Source organism: Camelus bactrianus, chromosome X (genome assembly GCF_048773025.1).
Source record: "Camelus bactrianus isolate YW-2024 breed Bactrian camel chromosome X, ASM4877302v1, whole genome shotgun sequence".
Classification (NCBI taxonomy): Eukaryota; Metazoa; Chordata; class Mammalia; order Artiodactyla; family Camelidae; genus Camelus; species Camelus bactrianus.
Genome location: NC_133575.1, coordinates 90,400,420 through 90,426,694, shown reverse-complemented (window position 1 = coordinate 90,426,694; position 26,275 = coordinate 90,400,420). Strand labels below are relative to the sequence as shown.

The 26,275-nt window shown below is 36.6% G+C and overlaps 1 protein-coding gene and 1 non-coding gene across 4 annotated transcripts in view; both read right to left on the bottom strand.

The window, feature by feature from the left end:
* Positions 1 to 1,082: 1,082 nt before the first annotated feature.
* Positions 1,083 to 26,275, bottom strand: part of PLS3 (plastin 3) — a 76,441-nt gene continuing 51,248 nt past the window's right edge. For all 3 annotated transcript variants that reach the window (XM_010956884.3, XM_045518003.2, XM_045518002.2), the window contains 14 exons: positions 24,617 to 24,780; positions 18,776 to 18,905; positions 18,155 to 18,287; positions 16,726 to 16,807; positions 15,805 to 15,970; positions 13,754 to 13,896; positions 11,249 to 11,344; positions 7,306 to 7,501; positions 6,025 to 6,103; positions 5,144 to 5,258; positions 4,808 to 4,941; positions 4,062 to 4,185; positions 3,717 to 3,841; positions 1,083 to 2,319 (listed from right to left, as the gene is read on the bottom strand). In XM_010956884.3, coding sequence (XP_010955186.2) covers positions 2,187 to 2,319; positions 3,717 to 3,841; positions 4,062 to 4,185; positions 4,808 to 4,941; positions 5,144 to 5,258; positions 6,025 to 6,103; positions 7,306 to 7,501; positions 11,249 to 11,344; positions 13,754 to 13,896; positions 15,805 to 15,970; positions 16,726 to 16,807; positions 18,155 to 18,287; positions 18,776 to 18,905; positions 24,617 to 24,780 — 1,820 coding nt within the window. In that variant the 3' untranslated portion in view covers positions 1,083 to 2,186. The remainder of the gene's footprint in view (positions 2,320 to 3,716; positions 3,842 to 4,061; positions 4,186 to 4,807; positions 4,942 to 5,143; positions 5,259 to 6,024; positions 6,104 to 7,305; positions 7,502 to 11,248; positions 11,345 to 13,753; positions 13,897 to 15,804; positions 15,971 to 16,725; positions 16,808 to 18,154; positions 18,288 to 18,775; positions 18,906 to 24,616; positions 24,781 to 26,275) is intronic.
* On the bottom strand, positions 26,005 to 26,141 carry LOC123617377 (small nucleolar RNA SNORA2/SNORA34 family). Its single transcript, XR_006725507.2, has one exon. It is a non-coding gene; the product is annotated as a small nucleolar RNA SNORA2/SNORA34 family (small nucleolar RNA).

The following is a 26,275-nucleotide window of genomic DNA, read 5'->3' as shown; positions in this document are numbered from 1 at the left end:
CCCCCCCAAATTCTTATGTTGAAACCTAATCTCCCAGTGTGATGGTACTAGGAGGTGGGGCCTGAGGTCATGAGGGTGGAGCCCTCATGAATGGGATTAGTTGCCCTTATTAAAGAGACCCTTGCCCCTGCCACCACATGAGGTTAAGGTAAAAGACCACCACCTATGAACCAGGAAGTGGGCCCTCACCAGACCCTGCCAGAGCCTTGATCTTGGACTTCCTAGACTTCACAACTGTGAGAAATAAAGTTCTGTTGTTTACAAGCCACCCACTCTATGATGTTTTGTTATAGCAGCACGAATGGACTAAGACAATGAGACTAAACTTTTTTCTTGGTTGTCTATATTTTGACTTTATTATATTTATATATATATCTTTTATAAAAGCAGAACTGTCAAATTTATCATTCTATTTTATGTCTCTGGGGTTTGTATCATACTAAGAAAGATGTTTCTTACTTTTAGATTGTAAGTACAAAATATTTTATAATATCACCATGCAGTACCTCAAAGGACTGCATTCATATTACTCAGTCACACAAAACCTTGAAATGGTACCATAAACAACAGGATGTCAACTAGGGATGATTTTGGTGCTCCATGGAACATTTGGCCATGTCTGGAGACATATTTGGTCTACACCCCAGGGAGGGGATGTTACTGAAATCTGGGTACAGGCCAAGGATACCACTAACCCCCTGCAGTGCAAAGGACGGCTCCCTCCCCACCTTCAATAAAGAATTATCCAGCCCCAAATGTCCATAAACCATCTCTCTTGCCTGGTTGTTCAGACCCCCACTGTTTCGATTTTCTGTATATCATAGAACACTGAAAAGACTGAGTGAGATGGAGAAGGAAGAAAAAGGGAGAAATTGGATAAGGAAATTTTGGTAGGGTGGAGAAAACCATTTTACCCCATTGATAGTATCCTTAACTCAGTCCCTGCAATTCAGCTCCAAAGGTAAAATTTAACAAACATCATTTTATATAGTACACCGGAAAGAGAGTTAGAATATTGGAGGAAAAGAACCTGGCAAACATTACCGGCACACTACTAAGAGACAGAAGCATGAAGAGACTAATTATTATGTAAATGCCTTTATTTGAACTAATACACTGCTACCAGATTACATCATTTTTCAGAGTTAGAGTAACATTATGGTCTTGAAAACTATAGCAAACAGCTTGACAAAGCAAGAGTACATTAAGTCCTAATATATATGTTTATTTTTTAGTGACCACATCTCCTTGTCTTAGGTGTAAAATTAGAAAATTTACTATACACTTAGCATACTTGGCCTACCGTATCCTGTCTAAGTTCTGTGCACACTCTCTCCTCAAAGATGTCATACTCAACAGCATTTGAAATCTAAAGAGAGAGTTGGATGATACAGGTTTTAAAATGAATAAGCATATATTGAACCAAGTGTTTTAAGACAAAATATGTCAACTGTTTACAGCTTGGGTGTGAGAGGGAAGATGGAAATTCAAGGTACATTTTCCTCTACCTATAATGTATGTTTTTTACTTACTTGAAGACCCCTTAAAAAAAGTAGCAAAATCAGCAGTCTTGTTTAATGTAATCAAAATATTCTTAAATGTACAAAAAAGGATCATGTAGAAAGAATACTGTAAAAAGATACTGATTTTAAGAATAAAAGAATATGAAAAGCTTCTATTACATTCTGCACAGCCCGTTACTTCTGTAAATTTCCAGTACAATAAAGATAAGCAAAGGACAACTCATATCCAAATACCCTCTGACCACAGTTCTCAAATAAGAACTAGCATACTGGATGGAAAGCAAAATTATTGTCTAATAATATTCATATCCAATCATCTAAGCAAGTCTTAAGAGGTGGGCATTCTAAGAAGGAAGAAGATACTTAGAAATATGGACAGCAATGAGAAACATCAGGGCAGCGACCTAGGAGGAGCGTGTAAATGATTCGGCTATGAGCACGTTTCAGGTATGCCTGACAAGTCCACCTTGACTACAGGAAAGAGGAGTAGTTTTTACTAAAACTCTTTCCCCTGAGGGCTCTCATGATGCGCTTAGTCTTGTTACAACTAAAAGTCCTTTAAATAACCAACAACTCCTTAAGCCATGAGCACTTCACCTGGAAATTGCCGATCTGCTAATCATGCACCTGGGAGCAAGGCTGTTTGTATTCCAATTGGCTATTTTACACTCTCTTCATTCCCCTGCCCATCAAGCATGCGAACACGGTCATGACCATCTTGGGCTTTACTTCCACAAGGTCTTCAGGGAGGGCGTACACCCTGGCTCCAATCCTTCTAGCCATTGACACTGCGTACCTAATTTTGGAGGAAACACAAATTAAAGTGACATTCTTGTCAGTCATGGGCACAACACGAGACATCTATTTCCTCTTATATCATCATCTGGCTGAGATGCAAAACTGCCACGGCCAAAGTTCAAATCAGAATGACTTTATCTTTTGCTATTTTGTTTTCTTTTTTGTTTGTGATGTCACTCCTAAGTGACATCAGATTTTTAAGCTCTACTATTTGGCGTTGCTATTATTTATTCACTCCTTCTCTTCAATATGAAATGAGTTAATTCTGGAGCACTGATTTGATATGAAAAAAAAATTTTTTTATAGATATATCTAATGACCCAGACTGTTGATATTTCATTGAGCAACTACACACACTCTCATGTGATCCCAGAGATATGGAGTGGAAAATTATGGCAGATGCAAAATGCAAGTTGCTTTGGTAGATGCAGTAAATACTTCCAAATATTCAAGGGCAGGGAGAGAGTTTACATGGCACATGGACAGAGTGGCTGAAACAAGGAATGGCAAGGGTAGCCAAAGGAAGGGAGAAAAGAACTGATTTGCCCAGCTGGGGAAATCTGCGGGAGCACCCCTCAATGAATACACGAGGCATTGCTAGGTGTTCTGTAATGGGAGTCTTTAAAGATGATCAAGTTTCTGGAAAAAGAAGTTTCAAGAGCTCTCTATATATTATGGACATTAAATCTTTATCATATATACTAAATATTTTTCAAGAAATGATGTGCCTAACTCCAAAGATTTGCAGTAATGTGTCTTAACTATCCTGTGAAGCCCTGCTGTGGGCTGATTTTCAGTGTATACTAGTAAAGCTTTCACCGGTTGCCTGTGAAACCAGATCACAGTCTAGATTTTTGGAGAAGAAGGAAAGAGAAAGGTGGAAAAAGACCGTCTCAATTACTGCTGAAATGTAGTAAACTTTCAAGGCACAGTTTCAGCTGAGGCTTAAGCATCCTGCCCATTTAGGGACCAAGATAATCAACTCAGCATACATAGGAAGAGTGATCTACACACAGTGAGCGAGACATCGGTGGAAAGGCGTTAAAAAAAAAAAAGTGTGACAGAAGAATACTCTTATCTAAGGCATGAATATTCTTAGCTCATTTTTCCCTTGAAAGCTTGTAGCTAAGTTGCACTAAAACACACAGCACGTTATTTCTGTAATCTGCTAAAGCAACAAGTGATTGAGCACCTACCTACATGCTCTTATATATTTTATTCATTTCAAAATCTCCAAGGTATTATTGCTCTCATTTTACTGATGAGGAATCTGAGGCTAGAAGAGGTTTCCCCTGGGGTAACACCATTCTTAAGTGGCAGAATGTGAAGGAGAACACACATCTGTCTGGCTGCAAAGCCTGGGCTCTTGCCAGGACATTCTGCAGCGCCCCTTACTTGGCATTATTGTGCTTGTCGTCCTCTGTGAGATTGCCACTCTTAACAAGGTCATAGTTTATGCAGCCCGGCTGGATGGCGTCAATTAAATCCACAACTGCCAAACTGGAGCTGATCGTCTTGTCCTAGTGTAAAAGGACAATACCGCCGAGACTGTCAATGTGTACAAATTATCATGTGATGACTTAGATAAAGCCAAAAACAAAGTCCAGTGAATTAGAAAAGCATCATGCCATTAGCCCAACAAGGAGTCTCACTCACAAAGAAACCAAAGGCTGTCTTTCCCAATTATAGATACTTTCTACAGCGAAAGTAATGTTTAATAGTCAAACATGGAATTCTTACCTTAAAACTCTGAATGGAAGTTGATTTTCCAGCTTCACTCAATGTTCTGTTCACCCAGCTGACGATGATGTCGTCATTAGCTTTCTGACCGTCTCCAAGGTCTTCCAGAACATTGAGGGTATATCTAAAAGAAGCAGCAGAAGAAACGGTCTTGATCTACCTTACGAGAAACAATGCAAACCACAGAAAGAGGCTCATATTACATGGAAAAAAAAAAAAAAAACCCAAACATTTCAAGTAGTAGGGACTTGCCATTGAGCTGCCTTTTCTACTAGTTGGGAGATTTTCAGTGCTTTAATGAGTAAGCCCGACAGTCTACTGTAGGCACGCTTTGTACTAGTCCAGCCATGGTTAAGGACTTAAAATAAACTGTGCTTTGGCTGGTACCCAGTTATAATGAATGCTTTTCAGCATTCTAGTGAAGAGATCCTCTTTCTCAAATGGATACATGGGATATTCATAAATTTTTGCTATTTTTTCACTCACTGATGCTAAATGAGGTTCAAATCTACGTGTCAGGTTTCCTATGAAAAAAAGGGGGAATTTTCACAGTTCTGCTGCCTAACTTTCAAGAAGGCACCTCCCATTGAACATCCAACATATATTCATTACTTAAGCTCACTTCAGACTCTAAACTCAAAAATTTCAAAGGTGTGGTCATTGATATGTTTGCTTAAAAATAATAAGGATGAGATCACAGACCTGTATTAGAGTGAAGTGTAAACAGCTACAACTGTGTACTGTACCTTCTCATCAGCTGCCAGACTAAAGCTAAAGTCAGGGTTTGGTTCCCATCATTCAGGTCTTGCCCTCCAATGCCAACCAGGGAGAATTTGGCAGGATGCTTCCCTAGTTCAACAGCATAGTTGCAGTTTTCTAGCTGCAAACACACAAAAGCAAATACAGATTTTCATTTGTTTAATCTGTACACGTGTGTGGGCACATGCGCGTGACCTACAGGCTTAGTGCACAAAGCTAGTTCCTGTCCTCAAGAAGCTCAGAGTCAAAGAGTTTTCCAAACAAAAGAAAACAAACTGAGAATAAAAATAGTCTATAACAAATGCAGCAACTTAATTACCTACCTTTTTCATGTTGGCTCCAAGTTTCGGGTATGGAGGTTTATTAACCTTACTCCAGTCAACAGGAACTTTAATTCGTTCGTATAACTGTAAGATTACCAGGGCATCTTGCAGGTCACTAGTGATTTAAAAATAATTTGATCAGTGTTTTCAGACAGCTGGGCCTATGTTTCCTTAAAGACAGCAATACTACATTGTCAAACACAGTGTAGAAAACCATAGATAATACCCAAGACTGACAATTTTTATCAGTCTGTGCTAAAAACAGAGCTAAGACCATCCAATTCACTTAAAAAAATAATTGAGAGCTTACGGTCTGCAAGGTACTGTCCTAGAAGCTGGGCACATATGACAAAAATCTCTGGTCTGACATTAGAGTCAGAGAGAGAGACAATACACAAAGATATGGATAGATGGATAATATGATTTGCAGAAGGAAAAAAAGACCTGGGTTAGGGGTTAAGGAGTAGTAGGTGGTGGTCGGGATCCGAATCAGTGGCTCGAATACAGCAAGGGAATAAGGCATTACATGTGGAAAAGAACATCCTGGGCTGAGAGAACAGTGAGCAGAAAGGCCCCAAGGCATCAAGGATGGTCAACTTAAGGTGTTCCCTGGTCTCTGTTTCAAAATATCAAGTATCTGTTCCCTAGGGTGTCAAAAAGACATTTAGACATGCTTTTACTTAATGATAATGATCATGTAAAGGCATAATCTGGGCTTTTGTGTATTTGGAAAATGAATAATGGAAGTCAGTGCTCAACATCTTTCAACATAAATAACTGCTACAAACTAACATTTAGAAAATGTTAAGAGCTGTAATCATTTATGCAGCTCCCACTCATAACTGTTCATAACTGTTTACAATAGCAGGAGGAAGGCTTACGCATAGAGATGGTTTACATGGGGATTAACACCAAGAGAGTTCATCCAGTTACGGAAGGTTCTTTCTTCACGAGTTTCTCCTATTAAAAACATTCACAAAATTTACATATTCATTAAACACCTTATATATGTGCATATAGTGTCAACCCACATTTAAGACTATTTTATTTCCTCTGTACATATCTACAGATCTTCTCTGATATGAATCGCCAAGCATTCTCTCTAGATGCATGCTTGTTGTTTTAATTGGTTGAATTTATTTTAAAATTAAAGAATATAACCTTATTATAACCAGTTAAGCAATTTAGAGGTTTATGAACATTTATAATCTCCTCCTCCTTCTAATCCTTTTCCAGTATCTCCTCAAATCCCCAATCCTCAAAAGTAATTGATGTTATCAGTTTAGTTTATATTTTAAAATTCTGCTATGGTCATATAAACACCTATGCTCATGTTAATTTACATCTTCCCTCTACCCAGTTAAAAATACTAAGCTATATATGAGTACTCCTTTCACCTGCCTACAGTACAACAAAATATTTGAAACTTCAGAAGCATAAAATTTAATGATTTTATAGTAATGCTAGCAGATATGCAATGAACTATTTATATTTGTCAAATTTTTAATAATTGTTTTATTTATTTATTTATTTATTTAATTTTGGGGGGGGATAATTAGGTTTATCTATTTATTTACTGACTAATGGAGGTACTGGAGATTGAATCCAGGACCTTGTGCATCCTAGGCATGCGGTCTACCACTGAGCTATACCTTTCCCCCTCATTTGTTAATTTTTAAATGCCATACTTTATGCACATACAATCTGGCAAAGGAAAACTCTGCCTTTCCCAAACTTAAACAAATAATTACCATGCATTATTGTTCTTTTTCCGAGTAGGTTAAGTGTGAAAGGAACTGGGGCCAGTTCCAGTTAGCGTGACTATGGAGGAATGAAACGTAAATATTGTAAATTTATAGGTCAAATTTTATGCATATGTGCATTTTTCTGGTGAGAGGTTTAAAAAGTGACCTAATTCTACAATATTAAAATAAAACATTGGCTTACTAAGTGGCCTTAAATTAAGTGACCCTAGGTTACCTTACTTTAAAAAGTTCCCTTGTATCATCCCTTTCTGTATCAGCCCCTGGCTCTACTTCTAGCAGATATTTGCTAATGGGAAGTGGATAAGGAAACATATTAAAGTGAAGATTATGAAATCACTATGGCCTACGTACTTCTACTCTGTAGTTCCACACAGAATTTGAGAAACCTTTAGTTACCTTCTAATAGAGTCCAGTCAATATCCTGGTTCTCTGGTTTAGTTAGTGCCGGGTATTTATTAAACAAGTTAGCCACAAAGGCTAAGTTCAGTTTGGGGTTTCCACTGACAACATCAGCAGGGGTAACAAACTGTCGGCAACCTAATTTGTCTGCTTGTTGAAGCATACTCTCAGCTCTCTTCAAATCATCTGTTTCCTGTTGAAGTAAAAGAAGAAGACATTTTTTAAAAAGGCCATACTAAAAATATAGAAATCTCTCCCTACAATGATAGTCTGGGTATACAATTCTATTTTCTCTTGGCCAATATACGGCACTTACAAAACTGTTTTGAATGGGGAAAAAAAAAAAGTTGGTTGTGCTGCATATGCAGTACATTGAAAATCCTCTAGATGGCACCAGGTCATATATCTAGGGAAAGAATAGATTTAACTCAATAGGGATTACATGATTACATCTCTCATACCAAAATTCATCAAGAAAAAGGTGAAAACTGGTCAGACTTTTAAATTAAGCCCTAAAGAAGGCGTAAGGCTGAAAAATATGAAGGCATTATGAAAAAATACTTTAAAAATAATAATCAAGGATACCAGGTTCCAATAATTTTATTTCAGGTTTAAATCGCACATTTCAAATTGTAGTTTTTCTCTTAAACTATTTTTTTGTTTTGTTTTACTTGACTTTTCCGCTAAGGAAGCAAAGTTGTCCATTTCTGTAAAAAAAATACTTTCAACTAATTCCTAGGACTCCTAACTTGTTAATGTCCCCCCCCCCTTTTTTTTGTAAAGATGCATGCTGATCTCTTGATTAACATACGGTCTGATGAAGAATTTAAGTTATAGATCTGATGATTTCAGATCAATGTAAAAATAGTTTTCCAGGTGCCCACCACTCCCACCTCCCAATGATAAAACTAAAAAAACCAGAGCTACAGGAGGAACAGTTGCTTTTGGATTTTCCCCTTCTAGTGACCTACCCCAGACTGCTCTTGGCAGTTACCACAGACATCTCCACCCCAGTCTGCCCCAGGGCAAAAGCACTTCTGGAAAACAGTGTCATGTGAAAAGGGATTTTATAATGGGGAAGGAGAGGGAGGGAAGATATAAAAATGAAACTTGAGGAATGTTATTTATAAACCAACAGTATTCAGAATGTAGAATTTGACAGTCTTAACTCTGTCTTTAATGGGTGATGCTATCTTTAGTTTTTAATCTCCAGTGAGGTGCCTTCATTGTCTAGGACCCCTGAACAAAGTGAGTTTTTTGTGTTACCCTTCATTGTTACCACCTACAGAGCAATCAGTGAGCACCCGAAGATGGGCAACTGAGTGGGACTCAGCCTTTCTTCAGGATTCCCTTGGAGCAGAGTGAGTTTCTCTCATAGAGCGTATTCTACTTCTTATACCCTGTCAGCTGTTAAACTTTAATATTGTCTGCTTTATGCTATTTACCATCTTCATTTTAAAATCCCTTCTTTACTGATCATCTTGGCATTCCTAGAGAAAAAGCACTGGTAATACTGGAATAGAAAGAAGCTTTAAAATAGTCAAAAAAGGTTTTAAACAGTCAAATATAAACTAATGAAATAAAAAATACACATACACAAAAAAGAACTTCAGACCATTCCTCACACCATATTCAAAGTTAAGCCCAAGCAGATATATATTCCTAAATGTAAAACCCCAAACTATTAAACCTCGGGAAGAAAACATAGGACGAAATGCTTGTGACCTTGTGTAAAGCTAAAATTTCTTAGATACAACATCAAAAGCATGATTTGTAAAAGAAAAAATGGCAAAATCTGACTGTCAAAATTAAGAACATCTGTTCTTTGAAAAACAACGGGAGAAAATATTTGCAAATCACATGTCCAATGAAGGACTTGTATCTAAAATATATAAAAACATTCAAAAATTAATAAGAAAACAAACAATGCAATTAAAAATGGGTAAAGTATCTGAATAAAAATATATGGGTAGCAAATAACCACATGAAAAGATATTCAGTATCATTTGTCATTAGGGAAACGCATATTAAAATGACAATGGGATATCATTTGGCACCTGTTAGAATGATTAACATTAAAAAGACTGTACTTCCACAATAAAAAAAAGACCAAACTAAAAAGAGTAACCCTAACCATACTGAAGTGTCAGTGAGTATGTGGATGAACTGGAACTTTCACACATTGCTGGTGGCAATGCACAATGGTACAACCACTTTGGAAAACAACTTGGCAGCTGCTTAAAAAAGTTAAACACACACATATCATATTACCTAGGCCATTCCACTTCAAAGTTATTTACCAAAGAGAAATGAATGCACATATGCATACAAAGACTAGTACAGGAATGTTCAGAGTAGCTGTATTTCTAATAGCCCCAAACTGGAAACAAAATAAATGTTCATCGACAGGTAAATGAATAAGCAAACTGTAGTATATTCATTTACTGGAATATTATTCAGCAATAAAACAAGGAATGAATCTGATACATACAACAACATGAATGAATCTCAAAATAATTATGCTGAGTGAAAGAAGCTAGACAAAGACTACATATTGTATGATTCTATTTATATAAAAGTCTCAGAAATTCAAACTCAAGTGAAAGAAAGCAAATCAGTGGTTACCTGGGATGGAGGAGTATGGGGGCAAGGAGGAACTACAAAGGGTCATGGGGAAACTTGATATGGTAATGGATATCTACCTACTCTATCTATCTATCTATCTATCTATCTATCTATCTATCTATCTATCTATCTATCTATTATCTTCCTCCCTAAAGAAGGTGTAAGGCTAAAAAAGGTGAAGGACTCTGAAAAACAAGGGAAAAGCATGAGGAAAGGCTCAGTGGTAAAATGAGTGTGGGGGGGGTACAGCGAAGTGGGAGATAGCACTGGCTGGGAGACACGGAGCAAGATGGTGTAGTAGGGCCCTCAGATGCTCCTCAGAACATTTCAGACTGAACTCTAGCATCAGTGGGGAATCCCTGAAGGATTCTGAGGAGGGAAGAGACAAAGAAGGGAGTGTTTTAACATCAATCAGGGAGGAGTGACTGGAGAAAAGCTGTATCAGAATCAGTATTCTAAGTGCCATCTACCCAGGCATAAGATCACCTGGCTAGCCATCCCAGATAGCTCCCTTGTGCATAGGAGGGCCCTTCATCCATGCCAAGAGTGATCTGAACTGAAGAGCTGCACATTTAAATACAGACAGAAATAGAAGCGCACAAGTCAGTTACAATTTCAGTTCCGGTAAGGGCAGTATAAATGGTTCAGCCAGTGTATCCACTCTATCTTACTGCATAATATGCTAGAAATGTGGATTTTTAAAATCAGTGGAATGTGTTCCATATCTAATGAGAGTAAATAGTCTAGTCCAACTCTTTTTTTTTAAACATTTTTTTATTGAGTTATAGTCATTAGTCCAACTCTACTTCATGAATGAGACAAGTGAGATCCAATTTTGGGAAGGAACTTGTCCAAGGCCATTGAACAAATAAGTGATGTAACTAGGGAACACGGTCCATGACACTGAATCCCCAGACTGGATTTCAGGAATCAGGAGTTTTTAAACGTATTCACATCACTCTCAACACAGGAATATTAGATACATATATGAATATGCAGTCATTAAATCTAACACTGCGATTATAATCCAAATACTTGGAAAAAGTTAGTCTCTACTGCTTATTTCCTCACACTTTCTTTGACTGTTTTACACTATCCATATAAACCAATACCAGCATAATTATAGGACTTATGATAAACTATCAGCATAATCAAAGCTAGTCTTTCTGCCTCTGAATTATCTACAGCAATAAATTTTAAAATAATACTTAAAATTGCCAAACCAATACATGCAGTTATAAAAGTTCTTGTTATTTATAAGAAATTGACAACAACTTTGTAAGTCTGAAAAATTCAAAAGAACACCCATACTTACATTGAAACCTGACATGTTAATATCTATCCGTGGTTCACCTTCCTTTTGTCCTTTTGGTGCAATTTGATTGAGAAGATGGAAATAGGCTTTGGAATCCTAGAAATGAATTGAAAATGTCACTGAGATCACATTTACAAAGAATGAATGTATCCTATTGTCCCATGTTTAGAAGGATATTTGCATTGGATTTTGTGAGAATGTATGACACAAATCTCTTCTAATTTAACAGCTCTTTTCCCCTCAGAAAAGTCCACCTATCTGGTCTTATGTCTGCCTTGAATATGGATGAACTGGATTTTGTTATGACCTTACAATTTACTGAAGTCATCAATACAAAAAAGCTAGTAAACACATACTCTTTCTGTACCTTCACTGAGTTACTGAAGTCAATAAGCTTGGTAGATAAAACAAGCAAGAAAATAGTAGGACAGCAGAAATCCAGGAAGCATAGGGAGAGAGAAAATAAACAGGTTACATCATTACAAAGCACAATACATATATACCGTAACCTATGGAGAAGAGATTAGCTGTGTTAAAGATGTATTTAATTGTAAACTTAAATGATAAAAAATTTTAAATGAGTAAAACTTGAGTTGATGAGGTAACATTAAACTTTGATCATCTGAATATACTTAACCAAACAAGTTTCTCTTTGTTTTAAGCCCCTGAACTCTTTCATCACTTGAACACTTTTACTTGGAATCCCAATACTTAAAACAAAATGGTATTGCTCGTAAGGGGGTGGGCTGGGTGGATTCAGGCTGTGTGGACACTACACAGAACACAACTGAAAACCACTGTACCAGTGCAAACATTTAATAAGGGTCTTCAATACACATGTCAGGTACAATTCTGCTTCTCTGGAGTACCAGAAGATAGGCACTTGAGTGAAGATTCCTTAATTCTGCTACATCTGAAGATCACCTCCCCAGCTATGATATTTTCTATTACTGGGCCTTGACAGTCCGGACAAGCTATAAAGGAATGTTTCTCATGGTAAATCTATGGATTGTGTGCATCCTAAACCCCTGGGGAAGTTGTTCAATATGCAGATTGCTGGATCCAACCCCAGACATACCAAATATGGATCTCCGGGAGTTGCCCAGAAAGCTGCCTCTTAAAAGAGCCACCCAAGTAAATTTGACACACCCACCAGAAATGATTCTAAGAACGGAGAATCAGGTGAGTGAAAGCCGCTTCAGAGCAATTCAAGGAATGCAAACCCAGATCCTACCATTAATGGGCATAGGATTTATCTCCTTCTAAGGACTAGTGCATTACTGTTGTGGAAGTGCTTTCGCTTACAATTACCACTAAAGGTGCAGAAACAGTTCATAATCTAACCCTATGCACTTGAGAAAGACAAGGTGAAGAGCAGACCCTGCAGAGTCTGCACTTACTACCTTGAAAAGGGGCTTTATGGGTGAAAATGTGAACTTAAAACAGAGATAAATTGGAAGTCCCTTTTTAAATTACCCAACAATCCTCTGCTTTTCAAAAATATTCAAAGCAGGCTTCATTTTTAAATAAGGTTTCCTTTTGTACATTTAAATTACATCCCAGATCATTAAAAAAAAATCCATCTATAAATGGCTTTTGGGAACATATCTAGTGTGTAAAGCAAATTATAACTGGCTAAACATGTTGTATAAGTTAAAAGAAGGGATGGGGTCAGTTGCTTTTAAAATTTCAGAGCCATCCTTAATTTCCACTGATGAAATCAGTAGCACAAATACCCCATTACTTCCTCTCACCACTGGATAAACTGATACAGTCACAGACTATATTCATAGCCCTGCTGGTCAGTGACATCTGGTAAAGATCCTGGAGTTTGTTCCCTGTGTCCCAACATCTGGATTTTGGAAAGAGTTGAGTCAGTTAATGAGAACTCCCTGTATTTGCTGTGGTCACTTTGACCCCTCTCTCCCTGAGAAGCCAGAGGCAGCAGGTGGTAAATGAATGCTACCAACGGGTCCGCCCTTGCGAGTTTTCCCTACTGCTCGTGGTAGGCCAAATGCAAGAAATATTTGTGAGTCTTTTATGTGCCAAGTGTTGTGTTAGAGGTGGGCTTTAGTAGGAGGGCACTGGGGCGGTGCTCCGTAGCTACCCTTAAGAACTCAACATCTGAAAGAGGGAGTGCATGACAGGAGAGGAGCTGAGTAAGAAAGGGGAAAGGGAATCCTGAGGCCCTTTCTCTCTCTTCTAGGTCTTTACCAACAGGTACACCAGGAACAGAAGAGTCATGGCTGGCTATCCTTTCATACTCCATGCTTAACAGTAGGCAGAATATAAAAATGTTAGGACTATAATACTCTTACCCTTTTCCAAAAAATGAAAACTAGATTTGGTGCTAGTGCTCCTAACTTGGCTCCACCTCTCTCCTGAAACCTACAGTCAGGGGCAAGAGGCGACAAGGCTTGGTGATAGGATTTCCCCTCTGTGAAGCTGACATGAAATCTCCCAAGTCATTATATCCCCTCAAAGTGTTAATAACTGCACAGTTACCTTGATGTCAGCACTGAAGTTGTTGATTTTTTGCCAGCCCGAGTTTTCCAAATGAAAGTTTGCCCATCTCAGCAGAAGCTCTTCTGGAGACAGCTTCATAAGCTCCTCCAAAGTCTCGCCATCTCGAAGTAAGGCAGCCAAAGCTATAGGGAAAAAACCCACAACCAATATATTATGGTCATTACAAGTTTATTGAGTCTTCTGACACTCTGGTAAGTAATTTAATAGAGGTGTAAAAACTACCGTGACCTAGTTCCTGGTTTTCAGGTACCCTTAGTCTAATAAAAAGATAAATACATAGGTAGATAAATTATAAATGATAATATCTACCTATGATAAACACATAGGTAGATAAAATATAATATGATATAATATGATAAATATAATATGATAAAATATAATATGATACAGATAGAGATACTGTATTATGAGAATATACAGCAAATATATATTATAGTTTATTCTTTATTCTTCTTCACATTGTGAATACCAAATAAGTTACAGCTTTTAAGTTGAACATTTTCAAGTTATGTCATACATTTACATAAATTGCTCTTAAGTAATATTAAAACCAGAGACTTGGGAGAGCATGTTTAAAATTTTGGAGACTTTTATTTAACCTTTTGATTAAAGGAGTATAGAAACCCTATGTTATCTATATTTAAGTATAATTAATTAACTTGAAGGGTTAAATCTATTTTTAAAAGAATATAATTCAACTTTACATTTTCTATGGCAACTAACAAGTCGTGGCTGTTCAACAATTTTTTGTCGTTGACTTGAATGCATGGAAGGGGTAGAAGCTTGAGTGTCTGCACAGAGAACTGTCTAGACTTAAGCGCTGTTTTATGAAGAAGTTGTGTAGTCCTCATGCAATAATTACCTCTCGTAAGATAAAAGGATATTTCTATTGAAGAAGACTGAGACTGCCTGCTTTCTGAAAATGGTCTAAGTAATATCTCTATCAGGCAAGTTTCGTCTTTCATGGACTCCTCTTCACACCACGCCACCCTGGCACTAAGTAATTTAAGCAACGGCAGAGGCAACACTGTCATTTGTACAGAAACATCCTTGTGCTCCCATCTCCAAGTCAAAGGTAGAAAGGATTAAAATGCTTGACATATGCACCTGAGACTGTGTCAAAGATAAATCATTTGATTCATTACATGAGTCAATGTAATTTAATTCTGTTGTCTTCCTTTTCCTTTTCAATGGACTTCAATTCGTTTAACAAGACAAACACTGCTGTGAAGAGGCCAGCAATTAGAATAATTTAATTTGTTCAAATATGGGCACCTCTGAGTGGATCGAAAGTGTAAGTGTAATAAAGTCTTGAATAAATGTGGAAGACTGTTGACAGGCATCATGAGACCTTGAAAACCTGAGAACCCCCAATATACTCGTCACCCAAAGTAACTGAGGATTGATATGGTGATTTCCAGAGTAAAATGTGAATATTTGAAGTGATGCTTAATATTTTAAACTTCATAAGGAGAGGATAATGTAGTACTCCCTAGGACCCCATGACAGTTGTATGGCATATGCTTATACAAACTATAAGTTTACAATGTGGTATAAAAACCTATGCTGTAAGCAGGATGATGCTTCTGCTGATTCAGGAAATAGAAGATCATCGAGGGTAGGTCAGAATATTTTTGAAGACGTCTAAATGTATGATAGACTAGAAAAGGTATTAAAAATAGGAGATGGTATGCAGTGCTGGAGCTGAGGGTGGTGATGGGGTCGGGACTGTGTAGGCAGAGCAGAAAAGAAGAGACCTCAAATTTGGGGACTCTGGGCAAGTTCCTTAAACTCTCTGTGCTTTTGTGTCTTTACTGTGAAATAAATTCTGTAGTGCTAGATAAATGTTAATTTCTACTAAAGAAGGAAGTTATAATTAGGCTGTTTTCCTGAATAACACTATAGCATTACCTTATGTGAATTCTAGTTATCATCTAATCACCTCAATTAAGTGAAAGCATGACAGTCTGGATGACTAGGAAAAACATGACCAATAAACAACTTTTGAAATAATGACTGTGTTCCATTACCTTCATTCCTGCTTAATTCAATGTCAGCGAACAAACCGATCTTAATGATCTGCCAAAGGAGTCCCAAAACCAGATGAGGTTTCCCAGCCCGCAAATCCTCTGCACCAATGTTCACAACATGACACCCAATGGCAGAAGCAGAGTTCAGTGCCAAATTCAAGTTTTCCTGCAAGACAGCCAATTTACAACACTTGCTTCTTGACCTTTCTGTTTTTTGTGGTCTATTTCTCCCTTCACAGAAAATAACACGCAGTGAGGAAGTTAATTAATTTCACACATATATGATCTATAGGAAACAATATCCAGACTTCGGTGTTAAAAGCATATTGTTACTGTATTTTCCAGATTTCCAGGGGAAGTTAACTTGGTATTTTTATTTGGACCCTTTTGAAGTACACTGACACTAAAGAAAAAGGCTAAGTGATTAAAGTTAAGTATATCTGGGTGGCTTAAATGTCGTATTTCTAAAAATGCCTAAATTCGAGATCTATTACACCTGAGAGTTCTAGAAGTTTTCTATCTCCACATCCCAAGAAGTGCTCTTGCCTAATGGGATTTTGCTATCCAATAGTCCAATACTCACTTTATGGAGAAGAAAACTCCTCCATTCTTTAAGCATGCTAATTAATTAAGAGCTTAAATATTTTTGCGTATTTTTGTATGTTTGAATACCAAATGTAATGAACACAAGGCTTTACAGTTAGACCTAGATTTGAACTTAAGTTTCAACGTGAACCTCGGGCAAGCTCAGAAACCATTCTGAGTCTCAGCTTTTCTTCTCTGTGAAATCTGGAAAATAAACCTAAACTCAGAGTTGTTATGAGAATTAAATGAGAAGATGCAAAGTGCAGAGCCTATGGTCTGTAGAACAGGTCCGCAAATAGTAGTTTCTTGGAAGAAGGCGGTGAGAACAGTGCATACCTGAATGATGAAAGGTGTAAGTTTCTTCTTGTTGATTGCTCTCTCATCAATTGTGTCGGGAACTGAAAGGTTGATCATTTTACTGAAATAAGAATGTAAAAATGTGTTGATTTTTAAAGAGTCTGTAAATGCTCACAAATATTTTAAGGCTTATTATAACAGATCTCTCATGTAATCTGAAAAAATGCAATATGTGACTTTTATCATGTTGATCACAAAAAGCTATACATATAAAAATGCAAGTTAAAAAAAAGACCAAAATGTTTACAGTAGTTGAGTATTTCTGAGTTGGGGATTGCAGCATATTGTCTTATTTTAATTTTTTTGTATTTTCCACATTCTTTTAGAAGAATGAATTACTTGGATAAATGTTAAAAACAGATAATATCCCACAATGAAATTGAGTCTCTCTTCTAGACTATATAATTCAGAATTAAAATTACTATTTATCTACAAAGAGGTAAAATTAATTGAGCATGAGAGTTTTTCATTCATCACATACTTATTGAGTGCCTAAATGATGTGCCAGGTACTATATTTGGTGCTGGAAATACAGTGATAATGATGAAACAAAGGTTATATTAATTAGGCTAGAATCTGATTTATTAGGTTAAAATTTGGAGTTAGACTCTTAACACTTTAGATGCTTATAATACTGCCCTAAAACACGTTATTCTGCATAGGAAAAACCATGCTTCTTCCCATGCAAAATACTAAATAAATGGTACCATATGATTCTTTCTATTAAAACATAAGGGGAATTATTTCTTTACAGCATATAAATGGCAAGAAAAGGGATATTTCACATTCTGAAAATTAGCTTTTCAAACAACTAAAATGACCTTATTGAACGAAAAAGGAATTTTACATATGGTACACTGCCATCTGAAATATATCCATTGTACTGTTCTAAGCGCTCTGTATGTAGTCACTCAATGCGCACAATCACCCTGTAAGGTTAAGTACAATATTGGGATTATAATGGATGGAACCTGAAATGCAAAGGGGCTGAATACCTTGATCATGGTTACACAGCTACTGATTGCCAGAGCCTGAACAGGGACCAGGCAGACTGCTTATGGAGCATGTTCTTAACCACTGTGCACCACTGCCTCAAAACAGGAGCATCCACTAACAAAGTGTTGATAATGTTATATCACTTCTGCCAATACACCGTTGGCTCTGGGGCAGCAGCAATGGCAAATGCATTTTTCAGAAAAAAGTAACTGCAGAGTAAAACGTGTTAAGAGTGGCCTCTTTTTTCCTTTGGAGGCTATGGTACTTGAAATTAAAGAGATATTGACATAAAAAGTTTTCAATTCTAATTATTTCCTGAGATGAAGCTGTCAAGTATCCAGAAATGAATATTCATCAATTACATGGAAGCTGATTTTTGGAAACCTGGATATAAAATAAGCCAACATCTTACCAAAGCACAATTCCATCACCAACAGCTTTGAACAGGTCATCGGTATTTGGATTCATTGGTATGACGTGTCTGCAATCAGGATCATTTTCCAGAGCTTTGTTTATCCAGTTAACAAAAGCATATTTTTCTTCCTCTATAATTATGTCGAATAACAAGACATTAGTTCACACTCTAGGTTAAATACTTGACTCCAAAGCCTGAAATAGTTGTTCAGGAGGACTGAATGTTACAGTGTGGTTACCCTCTTTGGAAACCACTGAATGCAACACAGTGGCTATTAGGAATTACAAAACTAACAAAATGAATAGAACAGGGTTAACTGAGCCTAGGAGAAGCTAGTTACAAAATTCTTTAAAAATTATACTGCTGTGTAGAGCTCTAATCTAATAAAGTCTATCAGTGCACACAGGCTATCATCTCTCCTGCAAGCTAACAAAGCCATAAAATAAATACCTCTAATGCTTTTACAGCAAGAATTAGCCCCAAGTCCAAATACAGGTCAGAACGACTTCAACTGTCTTCTTAATTAGGAGGCAATGTTTTTCTAGAGAGCCTCCTTGACGTTACAGCAGGCACCCCACTTAGTTCGTTGTGTTAACCTTATGCGGGTAAAACTATTACCTGAGTAAGAATGCTGCGTTCCCTCACTGGACAGCTCCGAAGTTCCTCCCAGAGCACAAATCCCTTCTTTCCTGTTGATGGCTTTGCGGAAGGTTTTCGCAATATCACTGCTTTTTACCTCTTGGAAAATCTATTAATGAAAATACGTTGTTGGTTCACAATTTTCAATCAGGCACAACCATTAGCATATTACTTATCTTCTTTTATACTCTGAGAAGCTACATTTCGCTCCACAGGTGATGAGTGTTAAAAGATAAGGCAAACTGGGCTTGAGTTTTTAAAATGCTAAACAAGTACTATGATACAGCTACTGAAAACGAATTGCCAGAAAGTCAGCTGTACACACTTGTCAAAAACATTAAGTGCCACATGCATTGAAGCCGCTTTAAGCCAAAAACTGGTGTAGTTCAAAGGCACAGGTAAATCTGTTAATTTTCTAGAACAAGGAAGGCTTTGTTCTTTTCCTGGAGAGAAGAGGCTGAAGGATCCCCCCTTCCTTAAGCACGACTCATAGAGCAAAGAAAGATGAAAATTTTATTGCTCAGCCAAAAAGACTATTTTTTATAATGGGGTAGCTCAGTAAAAGTTTGTTCAACCTAAATGTATACAATAATGAGGGGGAAAGTGTCTTAAAAAGTGTTCAGTTGGCAGCAATAGATGACTGTTGAGAATAAACTCAGAAAAAGAGGCTTTTCAGTGATTGTCTTGTTGGAGCATGTATGAAGTCCAGCTTGTCTTCACAATAAGGCCCATGGCTTATGAAATTAACCTGTACATCCCACCTGTACAAGAGCAGGTGGTAAGAAAGCAAATTTCATATCCTACTCTAACTGCCTGACTGAATGAGTGGACATTCCAACGGTCTGCCTATATGTGTCTGAGATACTGGAACTGACCTAACCTCCAGTTTGTTCCTGATCTACCAGTGGGCATGGCTAAATTAGCCACCGCCTGTAAAAGAGCAAGATGTAGCATTTTCATAAAAACTTCTTTAAAAGGGCTTATCAAAAGACACGTATGGCCCTAATGGAAAAGTCACTGAACAGAAAGATGATAATTAAAGGCCTTTAGCATTACTGACAGGTACATACTCTCACACACACCTCAGGAGGGCTAGCCTATGTCTGAGTTCGTAGAACAGGGTCACGGTATCTAGCAGTTCTGGCTGTATCTCTGACAGCAGCCACAAGCAGAAGCTGAAATCCAGTCCACGCTCCCCTAAGCAGGCCTGGTGTCTTGCACAGGACTGTGTCAGGCCAACACAGTAGTGCCTTTTTACATTTAGTCTTTCCAAGAGGGCACCTTTTTGTAATTAATCAATCAAAAGAGAGTGGCTTTTTGGAACTGGCAGGAAAGTTGCTGCAGCCCTGTCCCAAAGTCATCTTTTCCTGCTACCTTTCTTGAATCTTGGTTTTCCTTGGACTTGCAAATCCAATTTTATTTAGGAAAATAGTTAGTAAGCAGTAAGTTTTACAAGATGAAGCTCACTCAACTTCCATAGCTGTGATTGCATGCTATACCTATAATTTCCGAGGCAGACTTTCAGAACGGGTGTGTGTGTACACGTGTCTATGTCTGTACGTGCATACAGACACACACATACACACTGACCACTCTAAATATTACACCCAACCCAGGAAATCACTCTTCCTCCTCTCTGGCTATTATACTTGCTCCTGTTAAGTTTAATAGTGCAGAGCTGACTCATGTACTCTGGGTAATTTTCAAACCGTTAAAATTATTTTTACTCGCACTCTGATTTTTTTAGTCCAACTGTAATTTCATCTAATTTACCTTCCTTTCGAAGCCAAGATTACACAACAAAATGGTTACCCGAGAATGTAGCAGTCTTAAAGTGCGATGCATTTCGTTCCCACAGCTGCCTCTCTGATAACTCTATATCTGCTCAGTGAAAAAACAATATTCACTATTCTCACTCTAAACTCTACTTCATTTAGTAAAACGTTGTCTGGTAAATTAGAATCTGAGCTGTGTGTTTTTCCTCAAGACTGAGATATCATAAATCACTGGAATGACAAAAAATATCCAAAATGTGACTGCCTCGGAGTCACTGCCTCAGAATGACGTATGAAATGTTATTTTTCTTATTATGACTATTTTTGCCTCAAGGATCATTAGCTTTTAAAAATTAGGTTGTTTCCATGATCACAATTTCAGCTGAAAAATAAATCCAAATTTGTATACATCATGGAAAAGAGGAATAATACAAATAAGAATTTTTAAAAGAGTGTCTGCTGTAAAATTTACTAATGCAATTACCTAGACAGCTCCAGTTAAACTCCTAATGCTTGGGAATGGCATGCCATGTTGCAATTAAATTAGTTAACTTTCCGTTGTCTTACAAAAGTTACAAGACCTTCCTTCCTTCCTTTTAAAAATACTTTAAAATAAATTATTCCAGCCAAGTTCAAATTTTCAGTTTCATAGTATTCCCCTCTGTTCTTTAGATTAAAAAAAAATTAAAAGATAAGTGATAATCGAAGACTTATGTATCTGTTAAAATGATTTACTACGTGAGAATTTTATTTTCTATTCAAGTAGAGAAGTCGCTTCAGTGGATGATAAAGCTGTTTGAGTATAAGCCTTGGCTTAACAAGAATCTCTGAAATCAGAGATAAAACCAGGCCAACTACTGTGCTGGAGAGTTGTCAATGAATCTTTTCAAAGCTGCCCATTGTGATACTAATGAGCTCACTGTTTCATGCTGTTTTCCCTCCATGAGGAAGGACTTGCTTTATCATGTGTGAACAAACTCCTGGTGTACACTGCTCACTCTGGTTCTAGACATCTTTTCCAGTCTCTTTCATGGAACATTCATGTTTCTTTTTCCTTTTAGAAGTTTCATCACCTTCCTAGCTCAGCACAGGAATAGTGGCCCAACCAGAGTGATGTAGAGGTACAGGACTTAAGAAAGAAAGATCTCAGAAAGAACTGCAAAAAACAAACAAACAAAAAAAAAAAAACAAAAAAGACTGGCTTCCAGTGTTTGAGGCTTGTTTCCAAAGTAGCAGGTCTGAATTTTTACTTTTTGGAGAATCTGTTGCAGGCCTAAATTTAGTAATAATAGGAAAAGAACACTGCCCTTTTAATAAAAATAACTACCAGTAACAGCTATGTAGCATTTGTTACATGGCTGGTACAGTTCTAAGCACTTTACATAAAGTTACTTAATCCTATGATGTGGGTAGTATTAGTAAAAGTCCTAAAACAGGTCAACAACTTATTTCCAATATGTTAGAGCAAGGTTCTCACTGTGAAAATAAGAGTTCAATGCAGACATCTCTGCTGAAAGAACTTACTGCCATACCATTCTTTTTACAGATGCAGGGGAAAAAAAACCCCACTATTATCTCGTAAGGGTAAAAATCCAGTAATTTAGTTTTTTTTCTTTTTCAATTGAAGTACAGTCAGTTTACAATGTTGTGTCAATTTCTGGTGTACAGCATAATGCTTCAGTCACACGTGAATATACATATATTCGTTTTCATACAGTAATTTAGTTTTGAAATATCTAGAAGAAACAGTATCACTTAATATATTTATTTTAAAATGTGAAGTTTCCATATAATTTGAGGACTCTTTTCTACACATATATATTTGTCTCCAAAATTAATATAAACTGATTTTGTTTGTAGCCTGGTTTGCGACTGACACCTCCTAAGCAGCAATTTAAATAAAAAGCAGACGACTAACATGCAAGAACTTGTTTATTTCCTTATGGTAATCCCTGACATGAATAATGTGCTTCCTCTTTTCCAGATAACTAAGATCAACCCATATTTTGTTTGACAATTTGTAAGATGTTTCATTGATGACAAGGCAGATGGGAGTGGACAGACGGTTACACACCCATCTTTCTTTCAGTACAGTCATGGTGGTATCATTCTGAAACTTCAGGTAGGTTTTTTTATTGTCCTTCACATTTCAAATTTCTTGAATAGAAGGGAGGTAACTGGAAAAAGCCACTAGTCTCTTGTGGAATGTTGGGCAAGTAGTTTCCTTTCTCAGGAACCCAGGCTTTTTTTTTTTTTTTTTAATTTGAAAAATAAAGGAGTATAAACAAATTGATTCCTTCCAATTCTAAAATAGACATTTTAACCTACAATGTCCTCATTAGTATTTCATTTTTAAAAAAGAATCCCTGGTGATGCCAAATATTATTATGCCTGTTATTCATTTTTTAAGAAAAATACTGGGGTAATCACACTGCCTCACTTAAAAGCCACCAAGAGCTGTGTAGAATCAGCAACGTTTCAAATACACAAAATTAAATATTTCCCTAACATGATTTTTCTCAAAGACAATTTCATAACCGTGTCCTTAAAAATACTGGCACACTGCAAATCTTAATGATTTATGTCTGTTCTTTCTAGTAGATTAAACAATTCTGAGCAGAAAATTGTATCAAAAATAAGTGATCGTCATCAACTACTGCTCTAAGCTGCTTGAAATTCACAATTAAACATGCAGTTACAAGGTGGGCAAATTACACATCAGAAGACATGCAAGTGCTCATATTCCAAGTCAACTACAACTTACTATTGAACATAGGATTCAAAACAAAAGGCTTTGGCAATAACTGGAGATGAAAATGGTGGAGAAGAAATCAGTATTTCAAAAGAAGATGGCAAGAACTACAGCATTATAATTATGACACATGTCTACATTTTTTAACAGCGACATTCCTCCCACCCTGCCCTGTCCCCGCAAATTCTATCAGCTGAATAGACATCATTACTTAGTCAATTTGCTTCTGGAACTCTCAAGGTGTTCTAAAGGGGTTAATTGTAATCAGAGAAAACATATCAGAATTTCACTTGCTATAGCGAGCCATGGTTACTGATGGGAGTATATGTTCTCCTTTCAGGTGTCCTGGGGCAAAAACAAACCGTGGAAAAGGAGGATAGGAGTGTCAGGAACTTTGTGGTAAGTATTAGGCACTAATTACCTATCTGCAATATATGTAAGCAATGCCCAATTAGATCTAGTCAAAGAGCCTTTAATAAAAAACAAAAACAAAATCTTAAGAGTGTCCTTAATTGAGGGAAGAGGCAACAGCTATTCTGCAATATATATCTCAAATATTTTATCAATGAATATGGATGGAAAATGGCATATGTCTAGAAAACATCTTGACCCCATGCACTGGCAGCGAAAACTATTAGGCTTCAGTAGTGACGGCCATACAGTCCCTAAGCACTGAGGATGGAACATAAGGTGCTTGGGGGTAGAAGACTTAAAACATCAGCCTCTAACTTTGAAGAGTATTTGATGATACTAGAGAAGAAAACAAGAATTTCAAATGTCTCTTCCAGTGGACTGAAAGGATATGCTCCTAACTTTCAATTATCAAAATTATTATCCTAGAGAACACGGTACAGTTAAATACTACTACCACAAGAGTAGCAAACATCTTTTTAATCAGAAAGTTCAACTCAGGAAGCTTCCAAGACTGTGAGTCGGGGTGTATCATTAAGATTTGGGAGCACACTGTTGACTGAGGGAGACAGAAAGGACACTTTGAGGATGTCATTTTGCACCTTGAAAAATGACCTTTAATGATGCCCCCAAAGGAGACTGAGTGTTTTATCTTTGATTCTGTCAGCATTCTTTTTCTCAGTTCTTTTGTTAAGATATTCTAATGGCTAAAAGAATGAAGCAAGTATAGTAGGTGGAAATGAGAGAAATTTTATTAGTTATAATAGTACTAATGTTATGTATTTAGGAACTTAATATAACAGGACTTATTACTAAAAGAACCCATAAGACAAAGGAACAATCATGACTTCTAATAACTTAGGTTGATTTTCACATACTTACATAAACAAATTCATCAAAACTTATCTTCCCATCTTTATTTCTGTCACCATCCAGCATGAGTTTTTGAATAATTTCTCTCACTTTATATCCTGGCAACGGCATATTAGCTTCCTTGAAAAGCTCATGAAGTTCATAGTCACAAATGAATCCATTGCTGTTGAGATCTTTGTAAAATGGGAGAGCAAACAAAAAAAGGAAAGGAAGTTTTAGGAAATAAGTTAACCTATTAGAGTATTTTTCTTTTGAGGCTCAGTTCATAAGCTCGCCTAGATACAATGTTTTCCTTTCTTACTGTTTGGTACCTAAGGATGTTTGAAATGGAAATGCAAATTTTAACTGAAAGGGCATGGTTTTACATCATATTTCTATTTTAAACAGTGTATAAATAGCTTTACTTAAAAATAGCATCCCCAATATTAAGAAAGTATAGTTGTTTCATAAAATTATTATTAAATCATCAAGCTAACAGGACTTAAAAAAAAAGAATTAATAGATTATACACCAGTAAAACACTGTGCCCCTTATTCTCCCCTTAGTCTAATAGAATAGTACGAATTAGTGCCGATTATATTACAAAGCATACCTGAAATTAAGCTACCATCTTCAGTGCCAACTTTTTTCAAAAGTTAATGTAAATAAACTTTAGTCCAAAGCAAATATAGAGCTCATAAAAATAAATGCAGTCATGAGTAATACAAATGTTTAAATGGAGTCTATAAATAATTTTTGTGCTGCCATCATTTTAACAGTATATACCTAAGTGCCGATGCTGCTTATTTTGAAACTGTTAAAAATGGGGGAAAAAATTGATTAGTGACCAAAAGTTAATTTATTTGTGAAAGAAGGCTAATGTCCTGAAGGTTATAATCACTTGGGTATATTTTTTTAGTAAAGAAAGTTGGACTTTCAGCAGCAAGTTCAAATACTTATTGTTCAAAAATGCTTTTTATTCCTTAGATCCTCCACTGGTTTTCATATATAAATTTAATTATTGTAATAAAAGGAAACAATCTGAATAGAAAAATGACTCAAGGTGATGACAGCACCATTCAAGAAAATATACAGTGAAGTTAATTCATTTGATACATTACTGTTTTCCAAAAATTATTTAACAAGTGCTTTACTATGAAAGTAACTTTCTCAATCAATGTCCACAATATAGATGCACTTTTACAATCCAATAAACAACTCAAAAAGAATCATCCTACTGTTTTTGTGGAAAACCCACAGCAATTTTTGGGGGTAGTAATTGGATCCTTATATGTATTATTATTATGAACAGTAGTATAATTCTAATGAACAAGTTAAATCAGGGATCTCTAAATTTTGGAATCCCAGTATTAATCAGCTACAAATAAACATTAGCCCACATCTATCACCAATGACTCAGATGTTTCTTTCTAATGAATTGACCATTACATTTCCACAGTTCTGAAATGGCCAACAGACCATAAAAAGACTTTTCTTTAGGCTTCTGCTTGAAACCAACAGCTTCAGCAAGCGGCTGGCCTTGATTCAGGGCCGATTCACTTGATACATTACTTAAAAATTGTACCAGATACTGATCCTGGGATTGGGGATACCGCATCCAATGAAAGAAAATCTTGCTGTACAAAAGCTCACATCCATACTAATAAACAAATAACATATAACATGAGA